Source organism: Ranitomeya imitator, chromosome 6 (assembly GCF_032444005.1).
Source record: "Ranitomeya imitator isolate aRanImi1 chromosome 6, aRanImi1.pri, whole genome shotgun sequence".
NCBI lineage: Eukaryota > Metazoa > Chordata > Amphibia > Anura > Dendrobatidae > Ranitomeya > Ranitomeya imitator.
In genome coordinates, this window is record NC_091287.1 from 475927091 (window position 1) to 475946039 (window position 18949).

An 18949-nucleotide genomic window follows, 5' to 3' on the forward strand; every position below is an offset into this window, starting at 1 on the left:
TATTTGGGACATTATCTTTTGTCTATCCTTATTATAGGGACCGTTAGGGACCCTAGGGTCAGCCGCCGAGGAGTGGGGGCGCCTACTGCAGAAAATTAGGGTGCCAACCTCCACTGTCAGGTAGTTGTCAGTATAGGATTGTACTTCAGGGCTCACCAGGTTTCTTGTATTACAGGCCTTTTTAGGGATTTAAAAGGGTGAGCCGTGGAGGAGTGGGGGCGCCAACCGCGGAAAATTAGGGTGCCAACCTCCACTGACAGGCAGGATTTATTGTAGTCCGTTATAGGGTTCTTTAGGTACACTTTGTACTTTTTTACTATATGTGATATATAAAGTCTTCTATTTTTAACTATTGTGATTAAAAGTTATTTTTTAGGGATCCTTGTTTTTTCTGGTTTGGTTTTCTTAAAAAAACCATGCCCAGTTGGCTAATCGTTCTAGATTTACATACAGGGAGGAGGGTCCGTAGCTCAGGAACTGAGAGGTGTAGAATTTAAAGATAAAAAGTCCATATTCGTGAATGCTTGCATACATTACCATTTCTGGATTATCTTTCCATCACAATGTGTTCTTCATCTCCAGAAAGGAGCTTGATGCGCGAGTGTCGTTACTTGGGCCCGAGTTCCAAGAAGCAGTGGCTAAGGAGGTGTCTAGAGCAGAACGCCTCCATAATCAGCAGATCAAGGAGTTTCAGGAGAAAATGAAGGCGCTGTCACAGCAATATACGGATCTAGAAGACGAATTTCGTACTGCTCTAATTATTGAATCTGGAAGATTTAAAGAGGTATTGCCGTATGATGAGTATGGAGACGTCTAAATGGGAAGTTGGCATTTTATTGTGTGAGATCCCAAATTATGTGCAGGAAAGTTCTTTGTACATCTCCTCAAATTTCTTCATCCAGTTACTTTGTGCAAAGCCTCTGAAGTCATGTGGTTAAATTCCTTGTGTCTGAGTGGTTTGTTGATGTGATCAAACCCCATCTAGCACCATAACTATAGCCCTTGTATTCCTAATCACTTCTGGCCATTCACTGTGAATGGCCAGTAATACGTAACTCACAGGGAAGCTACGGAAACTATGGCTGCCCGACTCCGGGTCTTCTGCGTCCGTTAGGTGTAAAAACCTGTAGATACTAAGAGGTTGTCAAGTGAGTGATCCTTTTTTTTTTTTAAAAAAAAGACTCAAAATGGGTTAAAAAGTTAAAGATCCAGTACTTTCTTTACTGATCCAAACCCAAACTCTAGCTACTTACAACCTCCTGACTTGGGGGCATGAGACACAGTAGCCAATCCTTGGTCACAGTAGTGACCCGCTGCAGCCAGTGATTGCCTGCAGTGGTCACATGTCGTTGCAGCAGTAAGTAGAGATCAGTGGAAGAATTGGGCTGGCAGGTAACCAGTGAGGTGAGAACTGCTTCTTTTACTATAGGCTCATAATGGGTCTAAAAATTAAAAAAAATGTTTCCCGCCAAACAACCGCCAGGTAATTAAGGAACTCGCCTAAAAAATAACAAAATAAAAAAATTTGGAGTATTTTTTATTTTCTTTCAATCCTCTTACCTAAAGTTTAAAAACGTCATATTCTGCTGCTGAAGAGATCTTGCTTGATATCCTCTTGTATTTCTGGCCATAATGATATAACCGTCTTTCCTGGCAGGTCATGTAATGGAAATGAAGGCTTTGTCATTTCTTTTATGTGTAGACACAAGAGCTTACACTTTCCGTGGGTCTCGTGTCTATTTTACATCTTTGTGACCTTGAAATCTGCTTTGTTACAAAATGTTTCCTATTGAATCTGTTCATTGTGACAGAAGAAGAAAAATCTGCGTGCAATGATTTTCTGCCCGTCATCTCCTCCACGCTTCTCTATTGAAGTCCTCATCCAATTGACAAAAACTGCGCTGTTTTTGACAATAGTTGGCTGAAATGAATCAGGTCTGACCATGAATACTGCCATTTTCTAAAGTTCAAAAGTAAAACTTGTAAGGGGTTTGTGGATAATGTCGCACAGCAAGACTAATTCGCTGCACGGTCTGTGGTAATGGCCAAGAGACAATAGCTCCGCGTCTCGTGTAAAGGCAAGTGTAGGTCATCACTTCAGATTACTGTCACAGATCGCACCACAAATTACCCGCATCCTGCAATCTAGGATGTGTTTTGCACACTTTGTATCTGCACCTAGAAACTTTTGAAAAGTGTCTATAAAAGTGATTATTAGTGATGAGCGAGTGTACTCGTTGCTCGAGTTTTCCAGAGCACGCTCCAGTGATCTACGAGTATTTGTGACTGCTCAGGGGATTAAGTTTTCGTGGCTGCAGCTGCATGATTTGCATGATTTGCGGCTGCTAGACAGGCTGAACACATGTAGGGATTCCCTAGCAACAGGCAACCCCCACATGTACTCAGGCTGGCTAGCAGCTGTAAATCATGCAGCTGAGTCAACAAAAGGTAAATCTCCGAGCACTTACAAATACTGGAAGATCACCCGAGCAACGAGTACACTCCCTCATCACTAGTGATTATATCTGAGAGTAATCAAATGTTCTGGATTTATTGTGGCACATGGGCAGTATGGACAGATTTGGGGCAGTGCTATTTTTAATGACCCTACATTTTGGTAACCAATTACATCTAGGAGAATTTATCAAGTAAAGCAAATTTCTAATGAGTTGTTAATCATCACAGCCGCAGGATTTGAAGAACATAAATGTGGTTCTCAATGTGATAGGTTAAAGATGGGTTTGATGTCGTCACGGCAGAGCTAGCGGAACATAAAGAAGCGCTCTCTCACAGCCGCCATAAAGAGAAGCAATCTGCGAGTTTAATTCAGGAGCTCACTACCGTGGTAAAGGAGCAGAAGACCAGAATAGCAGACGTCACCAAAGCAAAGCAAGAAAACATAAATTCTCTCAAAGTAGGTTTGTGTGTGTGTAGTGTGCCTTCACCTTTTTTTTATATAGGGAATCTGTCAGCAGGATTTCACCCTCCAAACTATTTATGTGTATACTAGATGGAGGCCCGATGCTATCGCATCGGGAGGGTGCCCCGGCGGTCTGGATCCCAGTGGCGGTTGGGATCCCAGTGGCGGTCGGGATCCCAGCGGCGGTCGGGATCCCAGTGGTGGGGAGGGGTCCTTGCAGCGTGGGGTTCTTGCGGCGGGGGAGTCCCAGCAGCAGGGTGTCCGGTGATGACCCGCTGGTGGTACTGCATAAGGGCCTGGTACCACCAGCGGGTGCCATATTGGAATACCCATCACTTGGGTATTCCAATATGGCGGTTGGCGTACTTCCGGTGTTTCGCGGTGGATTGTGGGATTCAAGGACATCCAGACGGAAGTGGATGACAGACAGTTTAAGGTAATTATATAAATAGATGTTGCTCTTTTAAATCTCCACATGTGCATGTAGAGTAATCAGCCTTGGAATTTAGATGCAAATGAAGATGAAGAAGTAATTTATAGATCTGAAGCCTCTGTCACTACAGCTCTATTCCCCATCCAGCACCCCCTCCTCCGGCTTGACTGATGGCCTCTATGATGTGTAACTCCATTCAAACGAGTCATCGTCGGTCAAGCTTGAGGAGGCAGGGAACAGAGCTGGGGTGACAGAGGCTTCAGATGTATCATAGCTATGTGCATGTCAATTCAAATACGGATTTCTCAATAAAAGAGGAATGGACTGACCAAGTAATGGTATTATTGGACTTGTCTTTGAAAGAGCTACATGCACATATAAATCGTTTGGGGTGTGAAATCCAGCAGACATATTCCTTTTTTAAAGTTTCTTCTTTAAGGCAGGACGTTCCTAACCACATATTTCAGAAAGACTAGGAATTTTAATCACATGGACACATGTTTTCACACTTTTCATTCTGTGATCCCCAGATCTCACCAATGGTAAATGCTACCTTTGGTGACGTCACTACCAAGATGTCCCATGATATCGCTACAAGACTTATGGTGGAGGACACTTGAGTTTCAGTGGATGCAGGGGGCCCTCGCCATTAATGATCCCCACCTCACATGCTAAGAAGATGTGATTCCTTGGATTACCATGGATCATACAATTCCTTAAGACACATTAAATTCATTTTTTTCAGACTATTCAAATCTTCTGTAGATTATGAGAAAAATGCTGAATAACTGTGAAGACGGCACAAAAGCTGCAGAAATCCAGTGTTCATGTTAACCCATACATGAGTTATTACCTATGATTAGGCTTTGATCGCTTTGATTAATATGGACACTACTCTTACTATAGAGCAGAATACGCAGCCTGGAGATGGTGGCGGAAGAAGAAAAAGGAAAAACTGTTCAGATTGAGCTACTGAAGCAGGAGAAATCCAAACTCATATCACAGCTCACAGCCCAAGAGTCTCTGATCGATGGATTAAAAGCGGAAAGGAAAATCTGGGGACAAGAATTAACTCAGCAAGGTGAAGCCATTGAATCCAATTATTCAGTTTTACAGAACTTTTACAATTTTTTTTCTTTCTTAGTTGTATATTACAAAGACAGTCCCCTCTAACTATAAGATAATCTTAAGAATCCGCTGATTTACACCGATCTGGCTTCAATCTCCAGAGATAAGATGGTGTTACTGGGTGAAACTATGTGTCTGGGCGCATACTATGTGAATATGAATTATCACAGGCCAATGTAGAGCACATCAATCTAGCTTCTATGGGGGATCCAAGTAGAAGACCCTGACCATGATGTCAGCCTGCCCTAAAGGAGTTGGCATTATTTCTCCTTTCAGACTTTATCTAAATTGTGTTGTACAAACCATTGTGCGTTGTAATGAAACCCTAAAAAGCTTCATGATAGGTGGGACGATATGCTTCAAGATAGACGGGACGTTATGCTTCAGGATAGACGGGACGTTATGCTTCAGGATAGACGGGACGTTATGCTTCAGGATAGACGGGACGTTATGCTTCAGGATAGACGGGACGTTATGCTTCAGGATAGACGGGACGTTATGCTTCAGGATAGACGGGACGTTATGCTTCAGGATAGACGGGACGTTATGCTTCAGGATAGACGGGACGTTATGCTTCAGGATAGACGGGACGTTATGCTTCAGGATAGACGGGACGTTATGCTTCAGGATAGACGGGACGTTATGCTTCAGGATAGACGGGACGTTATGCTTCAGGATAGACGGGACGTTATGCTTCAGGATAGACGGGACGTTATGCTTCAGGATAGACGGGACGTTATGCTTCAGGATAGACGGGACGTTATGCTTCAGGATAGACGGGACGTTATGCTTCAGGATAGACGGGACGTTATGCTTCAAGATAGACGGGACGATATGCTTCAGGATAGACGGGACGATATGCTTCACAAATAGATGGGACGTTATGCTTCACGAATAGACGGGATGATATGCTTAACGATAGGTGGGACGATATGCTTCAGGATAGACGGGACGTTATGCTTCAGGATAGACGGGACAATATGCTTCATGATAGATGGGATGTTATGCTTCATGATAGACGGGACAATATGCTTCACAAATAGACGGGACGTTATGCTTCACGAATAGACAGGATGATATGCTTAACGATATGTGGGACGATATGCTTCAGGATAGATGGGACGTTATGCTTCACGATAGGCGGGACGATATGCTTCAGGATAGATGGGACGTTATGCTTCACGATAGGCGGGACGATATGCTTAAGGATAGACGGGACGTTATGCTTCACGATAGGCGGGACGATATGCTTCATGATAGGCGGGACGATATGCTTCACGATAGGCGGGACGATATAGTAACATAGTTATTAAGGTTGATGGAAGATTTTAAGTCCATCTAGTTCAACCTATAGTCTAACCTAACATGCCCTAACATGTTGATCCAGGGGAAGGCAAAAAAAAACCCATGTGGCAAAGAGTAAGCTCCACATTGGGGAAAAAAATTCCTTCCCGACTTCACTTACAGCAATAGGACTAGTTCCCTGGATCAAAGCCCTATCAAGGAATCTAGTGTATATACCCTGTAACATTATACTTTTCCAGAAATGTATCCAGTGCCCTCTTAAATTTTAGTAATAAATCACTCATTACAACATCGTATGGCAGAGAGTTCCTTAGTCTTACTGCTCTTACAGTAAAGAATCCGCGTCTGTTATTATGCTTCACGGTAGGCGGGACGAGATGCTTCAGGGTAGATGGGACGTTATGCTTCACGATAGGCGGGATGATATGCTTAAGGATAGACGGTATGTTATGCTTCACGATAGGTGGGACAATATGCTTCACGGTAGGCTGGACGATATGCTTCAGGATAGACGGAACGTTATGCTTCACGATAGGCGGGAAGATATGCTTCACAATAGGCGGGACGATATGCTTCGCGATAGGCGGGAAGATATGCTTAACGATAGACGGGACGATATGCTTAACGATAGACGGGACGATATGCTTAACTATAAGCGGGACGATATACTTAAGGCTAGATGGGACGATATGCTTAACGATAGATGGGACAATATGCTTAACGATAGACGGGACGACGTGCTTAACGATAGGCGGGACGACGTGCTTCACACACAAGCCACAATATCTAGTCCTCATTAGCATTGTGGGAGATCAGACAATAGAAAAAGTACATGTTTTGAGTTTTGGACATCTAGTAATAATTTTACAGTTATACATGTTAAAACATTCATGTTAACAGTTACCGTATGTAATTATAACAGCACCCTGGTCAATAGCCAAGTCGGTAGTCCATGGCTGCCAGACCATAGCCCTGCCAATTTTCTACTATCTGCTGGCATGTTATTAGATTAGTAGGCCCGGTGTGACATCATAGGTGGGTAGACAGTGTACCGAGGAGGTCTCTCCCAGATTACAGCGGGCTGAGGACTAAGAACATGACTAGCCAATTTAAGGAACTAGTTTTTATTAACAACGAAAACTGTGTTAGCCCGGAAACAGCAAGAAACAGTTACGTATCACACACCTAGCACGGATCAGCTAGGACCTCTGCACTGCCCAACCAATAGGCCCAGTATATTCTATGGGCTACACTATAATTTGCCTGACTTGTGGTTCTGCCTAATGCGGTAACCGGGAGTTACCCAGAACAGGGGTGTAATTAGATGAGTGCAAGAAGCGGCCCCTCTTAGCAAACCGTGTCTCTAACAGAATTTAGGTGTAGCACCAAACTCTAAAGTCTGCATGCTTGCACTCACCGGGATCAGTGTGGTGGAGCCTGGGCTCAGGACTAACCGGCCATTAAAGGGAACTTGTCACCCCTAAAATGGAAGTTGAGCTAAGCCCACCGGCATCAGGGGCTTATCTACAGCATTCTTGAATGCTGTAGATAAGCCCCCGATGTATCCTGAAAGATGAGAAAAAGAGGTTAGATTATACTCACCCAGGGGCGTTCCCGCTGCGGTCCGGTCCGATGGGTGTCGTGGTCCGGGGCCTCCCATCTTCATAGGTGACGTCCTCTTCTTGTCTTCACGCTCCGGCGCAGGCGCACTTTGTCTGCCCTGTTGAGGACAGAGCAAAGTACTGCAGTGCGCAGGCGCCGGGCCTCTCTGACCTTTCCCGGCGCTTGCGCTCTACAGTACTTTGCTCTGCCCTCAGCAGGGCAGACAAAGTACGCCTGCGCCGGAGCCGCATCGTGAAGACAAGCAGAGGACGTCATCGTAAGAAGATGGGAGGCCCCGGACCGCGACGCCCATCGGACCGCCCGCCCAGGTGAGTATAATATAACCTCTTTTTCTCATCTTTCTGGATACATCGGGGGATTATCTACAGCATTCCAGGATGCTGTAGATAAGCCCCTGATGCCGGTGGGCTTAGCTCAACTTCCATTTTGGGAGTGACAGGTTCCCTTTAACTGAACACGGAAGTGGCTGTCTAATTGTCTGAACGAACGTTTAGCTGGGAGACCGTGGAGTGGATCCTGGGCTTGTCATCTGGAGCGCAGTTTTCTTTATCGCCTCTCATTGGGGGACACAGGAACCATGGGTGTATGCTGCTGCCACTAGGAGGCTGACACTATGCAAATAAAAAAGTTAGCTCCTCCTCTGCAGTGTACACCCCACCGACTGGCATTAAACTCTTCAGTTTAGCTTAGTGTCAGTAGGAGGTGGACACGGGTCTTTCTTTAGACCCTTATCTACCTCAATGTGCGTCGTTTCTTTTCAGGTTTTTTCCGGATGGGATACAGGGTGAGCTGTCACACCTGTAGTCCCTCAAGCGGACTATGAGTACGGCGCGTACTGCCACCCCGTATCCTCATGGATCCCTCAGCAGGACCAAGAGCCTGGCACACAAGCGTGCTCAGAAGTCCGGTCCTGGCCCGTCCCCCACCCACTCGCCCACCAGAGCCTGTCGGTCGGAGGAGACGAGGACGTCCATCAGCAGCTCCTATGGACGTCTGATACCTTCTCAAGGTTAGTAGCAGACGACGGGGGATTTTACTAGGTGAGTATTTCTAAAGGGGTTCCCAGGACTCAGCGCGGGTCATCGCTGCATTTGCAGCACTTTCCCCGTTCCCTGCGCGGTGGCTACCTTTCCATGCCCCACCGCGTTCCTCCAGCGGTCGCCGTTCTTCCTTCAGGCCCCGGCCTCCCGGGGCCTGCTTGCGGCACACTCCTGCCTGCAGTTTTCCTTCAGCGGTCGCTGGCTCCTAATTTAGGCCCCGGCCTTTCCCGGGGCCTACTTGCGGCGTACCAGCTGCCCTCAGCGTTCCCCCCCCTCAGCGTTCTATGCAGCGGCCTCTCCGGCGGCGCTCACCTCCACAGCCAGCTGGGGCCTACTCCGGCGATTCTTCACCGGCGGCAGTGCTCCCTCTCTTATATGCGGCGGTTGCCGCGCCGCTCTGCCGGGCAGCGTCTGCGCCGCGGGGATCTTCTCTCCGGTCACCGGCTCCAAATTTAGGCCCCGGCTTTTCCGGGGCCTACTCCGGCGACCCTTTTCCGGCGGCAGCGCTCTCCCTCTTTCATGCGGCGGCTTCAGCGCCGCTCTGCCGGGCAGTGTCTGCGCCGCGGGAGTTCTTCTCAGCGGGCACCGGCTTCTAATTTAGGCCCCGGCTTTTCCCGGGGCCTACTTCCGGTGCCGCGCTCCGCCCACTTCCTTCTTCATCGGGCGGGCTTTTTTCCCGCCCGACATACTGTGCCTGCTCATCGGCGCCCCCCTGTCTGGCTCCTCCCCCGTCCTCCAGGGACAGCGTCTGTGTGTGCTCGCCGCTTCTTAGCTGCAGGAGCTCACGCAGCGCACCCCACACCTTCGCCACTGCATCCTCCGTGGGCACAAGATCTGCACAGAATCCAGCACCTCAGGGCAGGAGTTCTCCTCCGGCAAGTGGGACATCTTCCAGGACGGGTCCGTGAGTAGCTGCACTGCAGACTGACACCCCCCTCTGCCCCACTGTCCCCTAACCCACTGGCATCTTCAGAGGACCTCTCAAAATGTCTACCTCTAAAGGGGGCCGCTCTCGCCCCCCTACTTCTTCTTCTGCCTTAGTCACGTACTTTGCTTGTTCGTCCTGTAACAGCAAACTTCCCTCAGGTCAGTCCTCCCCGCTGTGTCAGTCCTGCAGCAACCCGATTGTTCCCACCGCCCAGGATCCCCCGGCTGTTCCGCCCGAGAGTGATCCCCCCATCCCAGGATGGGCCGCCTCTCTGTCACAATCGGTGGCCGATTTAACACGGGTATCTCAAACCCTGGTGTCCGCGCTGGATCGGTTACCCCTGCAGACCCCGGCCGTAGCCAGCGGGTCACAGGAACCGCCGCCAGAGCTCTCCTTGATAAGCCACAAAAGGTCCAGACAGGAACGTCGGTCTGAGTCCTCTTCGCGCTCCATCTCGCCGCTCGGCCCTCCCCCGCGGTTGGTGTCCCACCGATCCTCCTCCCCTGAGTCAGGCGAGGCATTATCTGATGCGCCTTCGGAGGATACTTCGGAGCTGGATCCTAGCCAAATCGCCACCATGAGTGAGACGGTCCAGAACCTCATTGGGGCAATAAACCAAACATGTGGCATCAAGGATCCCTCTACGGAACCCGCAGATCAGGCGGTTTCGTTTAGACGGGCCAAACCACCTTCAAAATTTTTCGCTCCTCATCCTGAATTCGAGGAAATCGTGTCCAGAGAGAGAGAGAACCCCACTAGGCGTTTTCAGAGAGGAAAACGCCTGGGTGTGTTATATCCTTTTCCTCCAGAACTTACCGCCAATTGGACGGCCTCTCCCTCGGTGGACCCCCCTGTTTCCAGGCTGTCCACCAACACGGGGCTTCCTCTGTCCGGCGGAGCATCTCTGAAGGATTCTAACGATAGTTATAGAATCCTTCGCGAAATCTGCTTTTGAAGCGGCTTCAGCGGCTCTATGTCCAGCTTTTGCGTCCACTTGGGCTTCAAAATCCATCTCAAAATGGGCCAAGGATCTTCGGCGAGGTATCCTGGATGGGGCGCCTCCCGCGCAATTAGCGGAACTTGCCAACCAGATTTCCCACGCTGGTGAATACCTGGTTTCCGCCTCCCTGGATGTCGCGTCTTGTGCGGCTCAAGCTTCCAGCAATGCCGTTGCCATCCGCCGGACCGTTTGGCTCAAGGCCTGGCAGGCGGACTTGTCCTCCAAAAAGTCCCTCACTAGTCTGCCCTTCCAGGGCTCTCGCCTCTTTGGTTCCCAGCTGGACCAAATAATTAAGGACGCCACCGGGGGTACAAGTTCTCTTCTCCCCCAGGCTAAGCCTCGTCGCCCTCCTCCTAGACGACAGTTTCGTTCTTTTCGGCCTTTTCGTCGCTTCGCTGCGTCAAACTCCTTTTCCCAGCAGCAACAGAGGCCACAGGCACGTCAAGAGAAGAAGGCGGTGTCCTTTAGGCCCACTCCGTCCTGGCGTCCTCGTTTCTCCCAGGGTAGATCCTCCAGGCCCAGGACTGGAAGATCCACTTCGGCATGACTCTCGGCAAGACTCCAGCCCAACTCCCAGATTGGGCGGCCGTCTTCTCCTTTTCAGGGACGTCTGGATTTCCGCAGTAGAGGATGCATGGGTCAGGGAAGTTGTATCCTCGGGATACAAAATAGAATTCGCTTCCCGACCTCGGGATCGTTTCTTCCAATCCCGTCCTCCAAGAGACCCCGCTCTAGTTCCGGGCTTCTTCTCAGCCATCGCTTCTCTGCTCAAATCCGGGGTAATCGTTCCCGTCCCAGAAAAAGAACGCTTCACGGGTTTCTACTCGAATCTTTTTGTGGTACCGAAAAAAGACGGCAAAGTTCGCCCCATTCTGGACCTCAAATTGCTGAACAGGAGAGTCCGCCTGAGACACTTCAGGATGGAATCCCTTCGTTCAGTAATTGCTTCCATGGAGGCTCAGGAGTTTCTATGCTCAATAGATATCCAGGACGCCTACCTCCATGTCCCGATATTTCCCGGACATCACCGTTTCCTGCGCTTCGCAGTGCAACGAGATCATTTTCAGTTCGTCGCTCTGCCGTTCGGTCTCGCAACCGCGCCAAGAGTGTTCACAAAGATCATGGCGGCGCTGATGGCCATCTTGAGAGTCAGAGGCTTGGTCCTATTTCCATATCTCGACGACATCCTCATCAAGGCTCCGTCCTTCGCTCAGGCCCACGAAAGCCTGTCCATTGTTCTCGACACCTTAGCCCGTTTCGGGTGGCTGGTAAACCGGAAGAAGTCCTGCCTTATTCCTTCTCAGCGCATCATCTTTCTGGGCATGCTTTTCGATACTCGTCAGAGAAGAGTCTTCCTTCCCACAGACAAGAGATCCACTCTCTGTCGGGACATACGCTTGCTCCAGGGTCCTCGACCTCCCTCCCTCCGTTCGGCCATGAAGGTTCTGGGGAGGATGGTAGCTACATTGGAAGCGATTCCCTTCGCCCAATTCAATTCGCGACCCCTTCAGCAAGCCATTCTGTCTCAGTGGGACAGGTCGGTCTTCTCCCTGGATCGACCGATCAAACTCTCCGTTCGGGTCAGGCGGTCTCTCAACTGGTGGCTGACGTCACCTCTCATCTCCCAGGGCAGGTCCTTCCTTCCGGTTCACTAGCAGGTGGTGACAACGGACGCCAGCCTGCTCGGCTGGGGTGCGGTTTTTCGCCACCTGACGGTCCAGGGCCGCTGGTCGCTGCAGGAGTCATCTCTGCCGATCAACGTCCTTGAAATTCGGGCCATCTTCCTGTCCCTCCGTCACTGGGAAGGGATCCTCAGGGGCCATTCAGTCCGGATCCAGACGGACAACGCCACGGCTGTGGCATATGTCAACCATCAGGGGGGGACTCGGAGCTCCTTGGCCCTTGCCGAGGTATCCAAGATCCTCCTTTGGGCAGAGGCAACGGTTCCGGTGATATCCGCGGTGCATATCCCCGGCGTGGAAAACTGGGCCGCCGACTTCCTCAGCCGCGAGGGCCTCGCGGCAGGGGAATGGTCCTTGCATCCGGAGGTCTTCCATCAGATTTGTCTTCGATGGGGAACTCCGGATGTGGATCTCACGGCGTCCCGAGTCAACAGGAAGGTTCCGCAGTTCGTCTCCAGGTCCCGCGATCCTCTCGCAGTGGGCGCCGATGCTCTGGCCATTCCTTGGTCACAGTTCGAGCTGCCCTACCTGTTCCCACCCCTTCCATTACTTCCCAAACTGTTGAAGAAGATCAAAGCGGAAGGGGTGCCGGTCATCCTGATCGCCCCGGATTGGCCCAGGAGAGCTTGGTTCGCGGAGCTCGTCAACCTTCTCGCGGACGCTCCCTGGCGCCTTCCAGACAGGCCCGATCTGCTGTCCCAGGGTCCGATCTGCCACCCGAATTCTCGGTCGCTCAGTTTAACGGCGTGGCTGTTGAGACCGCGGTTCTGAGAGCGTCTGGCTTTTCGGACCGGGTGATTCACACCATGATTCAGGCTCGGAAGCCTTCGTCTTCCAGGATCTACTACCGCACCTGGAAGGCCTACTTCCGGTGGTGCGAGTCCAATCGCGTTCCGCCTATGGTTTTTTCCCTGCCTTCTCTTTTGGCCTTCCTTCAGGCAGGACTGGATTCGGGCCTGGCTCTTAGTTCCCTGAAGGGTCAGGTCTCTGCGCTTTCCATCCTCTTTCAGAAGACTTTGGCCTCTCGGCCACAGGTTAAGACCTTCTTTCAGGGGGTAGCCCACGCCGTCCCGCCGTACAGGGCCCCTGTGGAGGCATGGGACCTAAACCTGGTACTGGACATTCTGAAGGTTTCTCCCTTTGAACCTCTTAGGGAGATTCCTCTATCAGTTTTATCATGGAAGGTAGCCTTTCTTGTGGCCATCACGTCCATTCGCCGCGTTTCCGAGCTGGCGGCCCTGTCTTGCCGTCCTCCGTTTTTGGTCATTCACCAGGACAAGGTGGTCTTCCGGCCCCCACCTTCTTTTCTTCCTAAGGTGGTTTCCACCTTCCACCTCAACGAGGACATCGTTCTACCTTCCTTTTGTCCAGCTCCGACTCATCCTCTGGAGCGATCATTGAACAAGCTGGACCTTGTCAGGGCTGTGAGGATCTATCTGGACAGAACGTCCACTTTCCGGAAGACGGATTCCTTTTTTGTCATTCCTGATGGCACGCGCAGAGGCCAGCCGGCTTCTAAAGCGACTATTGCTCGATGGATCAGAATGGCAATCTTGGAGGCTTACCGGGTCAAGAACAGAGTGCCCCCTCCTGGGATTAAGGCTCACTCTACCCGGGCAGTCGGCGCCTCCTGGGCGGTGCACCACAGGGCTTCCGCCCTACAGCTGTGCAAAGCGGCAACTTGGTCTTCCATCCACACGTTCGCCAAATTTTACAAGGTCCATACCTACGCATCGGCGGACGCCAGCCTAGGCAGAAGGATCCTGCAGGCGGCAGTGGTGAGTCCTCTGACCTGATGGAAGTCTGTTTTTCCCGCCCTTGGGACTGCTTTGGGACGTCCCATGGTTCCTGTGTCCCCCAATGAGAGGCGATAAAGAAAACAGGATTTTTGGTTGCTTACCGTAAAATCTGTTTCTTGAAGCCTCCATTGGGGGACACAGCTCCCTCCCAATGTTTTTGTTATATGTTCTCTGACTGTTCTCACGTTTACAGTTCTCAAGTTTGTGGTTATGGTTTTTCAACCTTGTTCTTTCTCCTACTGCTTTCTCACTAACTGAAGAGTTTAATGCCAGTCGGTGGGGTGTACACTGCAGAGGAGGAGCTAACGTTTTTATTTTCATAGTGTCAGCCTCCTAGTGGCAGCAGCATACACCCATGGTCCCTGTGTCCCCCAATGGAGGCTTCAAGAAACAGATTTTACGGTAAGCAGCCAAAAATCCTGTTTTTGCCTGACAGGATAGCAGAACGCCATTCACGTCACAGCCGATGCTTTGCGTGGACTCTAACTCTGTATCCAACCGAAGTCGTCCCCCCAACATGATTCTTCTTCTCTGACAGGAATCACAGGGATAGTTGCACCTTTCCTCAGTGATCTGACCAGTTCCTAGCACACGGCAAACACCCGTTCTTCTTAACTGTCCTGTGCTCCTGTCACATCTGTCTCTTATTAACTGCACTCCAAGATGGCCGCCTGCAACTCTCAGTCATCCTTCAGTTTTCCAACTGTCGCTGGTGGCGGCTAAAACTGGTTCTCTCCCTGTGTGCCATCTGACATACAGGTGACAGTCGTATGAATCTGCAAACTGCTGCCATAATGGCTAAAACACCAATAACCTCTTTTATGTTTACACAGGTAAACAGGTGTGGAGTGGGAATCTTCATCCACCCCCTCACATGTGCGTGACTCTGCAGTTATGAAGTTGCGTTCGGTCTTATAATCAGTGGGGGCTCTAGGGAAAGGCAAAATATAGGGCAAAGTTGGCAAGTCTCTGGTCCAACAGCCATGGACTACCGACTTTGGCTGCTGGACCAGTTTCTTGTCAATCTGTTTGCCACACTTTGACCTTTTATAGTTCCCGGTAACATTTGGTCCCTTTATCGCTCTGACTGCTACAAATCGAACCTGCACTGTATTCACTCTCCATGCAGTCCGCAGTGTAGATGACTTGTGTATTTCACCCACTTGGCTTGTTGTCATTTACCAGAAACCTTCAATGTTCATTTCCCGCTGCATTCTTCACAGTAGTTCTTTGTGAAGCTAAGTGTGCACAGTGTGTTTGGCATACAATTGAGGCTCCATTCACATCTCATTATTTTCTAGCATTTGATGGTGCATGGGGCAGAAAGACACATTTATCAGTTGTATTTGGGTTTTACCAGTGTATGTGCAGAATGGATAGAAAAATAAGATGTGATCAGAGGCGTATGTATTTAATGCAACCTGCTAGACCAGGATGTCGTTGGATGCCTGTGCAGTTGGATCCTGTTTTGATGAATGTTACCACTTTCAGGCTTAAGTATATTTTTCTAGCAGGTAAAAGAGAAGTTCCCCTTCAATCAGAGCTAACATTCATCTTAAAAAAAAATCATGAAAGATGAATACTCAAAGTGTCTAAGAAAGTTTGTTATACACCAAATACACTTTATTTCCGGTGATGAGAAAACCTCTTTTTAGAAATAATCCCTTGAAAACATCAAACTATTTTTTTCCAGGAGTTGCATTGGCCCAGGACCGGGGAAGGCTGGAAGCAAAGATTGACGTCCTTTCCGCAGACCTAGAGACCTTGAAAAAGCAAAATGAAAGAGATAATGATGCACTGAGGATCAAAAGCAAAATGGTGGATGATCAAACTGAAACCATCCGGAAACTAAAAGAAGTGAGTCCATGAGTATTTTAGCTTGTATAGATTGCCCCAGACTCGCTCTGTACTTGTGGGGCAGGATTGATTGTATTTCATTTCGGTGGCTCTTGTTGTAGAGCTTCATTACTCCATCATTTAGTATTCTCATACACATCCGCTTCTACAATCAGGACCATGTATTGTAAAGGGTCATCAGCAGTGTCACGATTCCCCTGACCGCTGTCACCAATGGGTCAGGATTCACACCGTGACCGTCACCCCTACGTCACGGATTGAGGTGACTTTAGGCCAACAGACGGCTATCACATGTGCAGGGGGGCTTATCTTAGTTATCCCTCCACTCCACGATGTGATGAAAAGCCACACACAAGGCTATTGACCTCTTAGTTTACAGCAGGGGCTTATTCTAGATATCCCACTGCTTTTCTATATCCCACAAACTGCAGGGATTTATGTATATCCCGCTTACAGTTCCACTTAACACTTGCAGCTCTCTGGCGCCCCCTTACTTTCAGGTCAGATTAGGTACTGCACCCTGGGTAATTAGTCGCCAGGAAGGCTGCCTGCTATGTACTGGCTATTGGGCACGCTGCAGCGACGCGGTAAACTACTCCCACTCAGGCAGGAACAATAATTATCAAACCCGCAGTTGCTTCAGCATAATCCAACAGTCAGCACACTTTCGCTGCCACCAGCTTCGATTAAACGGGTCCGAAGCTAACCCAACTCAACAGTAACAGTAGCGTTTTCCCTTCAGAAGACTTAGGGTACGGTTTTTAGAGCATGGAGAAGAACTAACATATAATAGTATATCCCATTAAAAATTAGGCAGTGCGTTATCAAAAATATTTTATAAAGAAGTTACAAATGAGACAATTGCAAATATGTACATGGGTAATTATAACATAAAGGGAATAAATGAGAAAAGCAACACTCACATGTTTAAAGCATGACAGGCATCCAGGCTAGTGGAGTTTTTCCATATGTCCCTGCTCATTTGGACGTGCTGCTGGCTTCAGAAGACAAGCAGTCCAGCAGGAGGAATCAGCAGAAGAAGTGAGCTGGGGCTCCTGCCACAAACTTAATACCTTAAAGCTTTGACATCACAGAAGGGCTGGCTTATTCAGACCCTCCTCTCTCTACATTCTGCCTAAACTTTAACTATTCTCTCTAATTTCTATAACTTCACTACAAAACATGACAGAGTCAGACCAAACCTATCATTCATCTCGGATTAACGTGAGCATTCTAATGAGATCAAATATGTCCTATCTGGGATACATATTTACAGAGAAAACCCTACTTCTTTACCAGACGGAGTTAGAAGCCCGAGTTTCAAGGGATGGGTACCTACACCGAGTGGGAATACGAATATATATTTTCGTGTTCTTACCGTAAACATGGTGCATAATATCGTACCAAAACCAAACAAAGGATCTTTCATGAATTTTGGAGCCACTTTACCAGTTCTGACTAGTGAAGGTGGGAGGGGTGAGGGACTTTCCTCTGAGCCTGGAATTTACGACCCCAGGGCAATAAAACCCCCTTCTAGCATACAGTCCGTAGCCCAGAGAGAAACAAGTAGTCAGCTAGTGAAGGGGGGGTTTAGCCCACCTCATGAGCTGACGAGCAACTAAACTTATGATATTTCATACCATATCGTGACACCTCCCCCTTTTGGTGAGCGCTAGGGAGGCAGTACCCCACGGTATGCTTCCATGGGCACCTCAGTAGGTTCACCCTGGCGGGAGAGTCCATCTGCATTCCCATGCTCTTTGCCCGTTTTATGTTCAATGGTGAAGTCAAACTGCTGAAGGGCAAGGCTCCAGCGTAGCAACCTGCCGTTGGTTCCACACATGGCATTTAGCCAGCGCAGAGGGTTGTGGTCGGTCACCACAGTGAAAGTGTGACCATACAAGTAGGGCTGCAAGCGCTGCAGGGCCCAGACTATGGCCAGGCACTCCTTCTCAATTGTGGAGTAGGCCACTTCCCTCGGCAAAAGTTTCCGGCTCGGGTATAACACGGGGTGCTCTTGGTCCTCCGAGTCAACCTGGCTGAGCACAGCACCAAGGCCAAACTCGCTGGCGTCGGTCTGCACCAAGAACGGTCGACTGCTGTCGACTGCTTTCAACACAGGGGCGTTGCACAGTGCGGTTTTCAACGCCTGGAAGGCCCCCTCACAGCCATCTGTCCAGTTGACGATGTGGGGTAGCTTCTTCCTGGTGAGGTCCGTCAAAGGTTTTGCCAGGCTACTATAGTGCCGTACGAAGCGCCTATAGTACCCTGCAGTGCCCAAGAAGGACATCACCTGTTTCTTGGTCACGGGAGTGGGCCAGTTCACGATCACCCCCACTTTGTCAGGCTCTGGCTTCAGGGTGTTCCCGCCTACCCGGTGCCCCAGGTAGTGAACCTCCCTCATGCCCATCTGGCACTTTCCCGGCTTGATAGTCAGTCCTGCTTGGTGAATTCGCCTGAGCACCTCCTCGAGATGCTGCAGGTGTTCCTTCCAGGAGGGACTGAAGATGGCAATGTCATCCAAGTACGCCACGGCGTACGTCTCCAGTCCCTGAAGCAGGAGGTTGACCATCCGCTGGAAAGTGGCAGGGGCATTCTTCATGCCGAAGGGCATGACCGTGGACTCGTACAGTCCGAAGGGCGTGATAAATGCGGACTTCTCCTGCGCCTCGGGGCTCAGGGGAATCTGCCAGTATCCTCTACTCAAATCCATTATTGTCAGGTATTTTGCGCCAGCTTACTTCTCAAGCAGCTCCTCGATGCGCGGCATGGGGTGCGCGTCAGAGGCTGTGATGGCGTTGAGCCCCCTGTAGTCCACGCAGAACCGGGTGGTCCGGTCCTTCTTTGGCACGAGAACTACAGGTGAGGCCCACGCACTCTTTGACCGTCGAATCACCCCCAGCTGTAACATCTCATCAATCTCTTGGCGCATAATCTGCTGCACCTGGTCAGAGATTCGATAGGGTGTTCGCCGTAGTGGGGCGTGATTCCCGGTGTCCACCTCGTGGACTGCTAACTCAGTCCTCCCAGGTCGGTTGGAGAACACGACCCGAAAAGGTTCCAGTGTGGTTTGCAACTGCACCCGCTGGGGTTCAGTTAACGAGGCGCTTACCTCCACATCCTCGATGGACCCATTGGCCTTGGCTTGGGCCAGCAAGTCCAGGAGGGTGTCTTCCTCACCGTCTTCGGGCAAGCTGCAGACCGGTAGGACGAAAGGTTCACGTTCGTGATGAG

General features: G+C 49.8%; 1 protein-coding gene across 1 annotated transcript in view; it reads left to right on the top strand.

The window, feature by feature from the left end:
* LRRCC1 (leucine rich repeat and coiled-coil centrosomal protein 1) overlaps nt 1-18949 on the top strand; it is a 109113-nt gene that overhangs the window by 53461 nt on the left and 36703 nt on the right. The window contains 4 exon segments of the mRNA XM_069731550.1: nt 583-784; nt 2729-2914; nt 4260-4434; nt 15552-15715. Coding sequence (XP_069587651.1) covers nt 583-784; nt 2729-2914; nt 4260-4434; nt 15552-15715 — 727 coding nt within the window.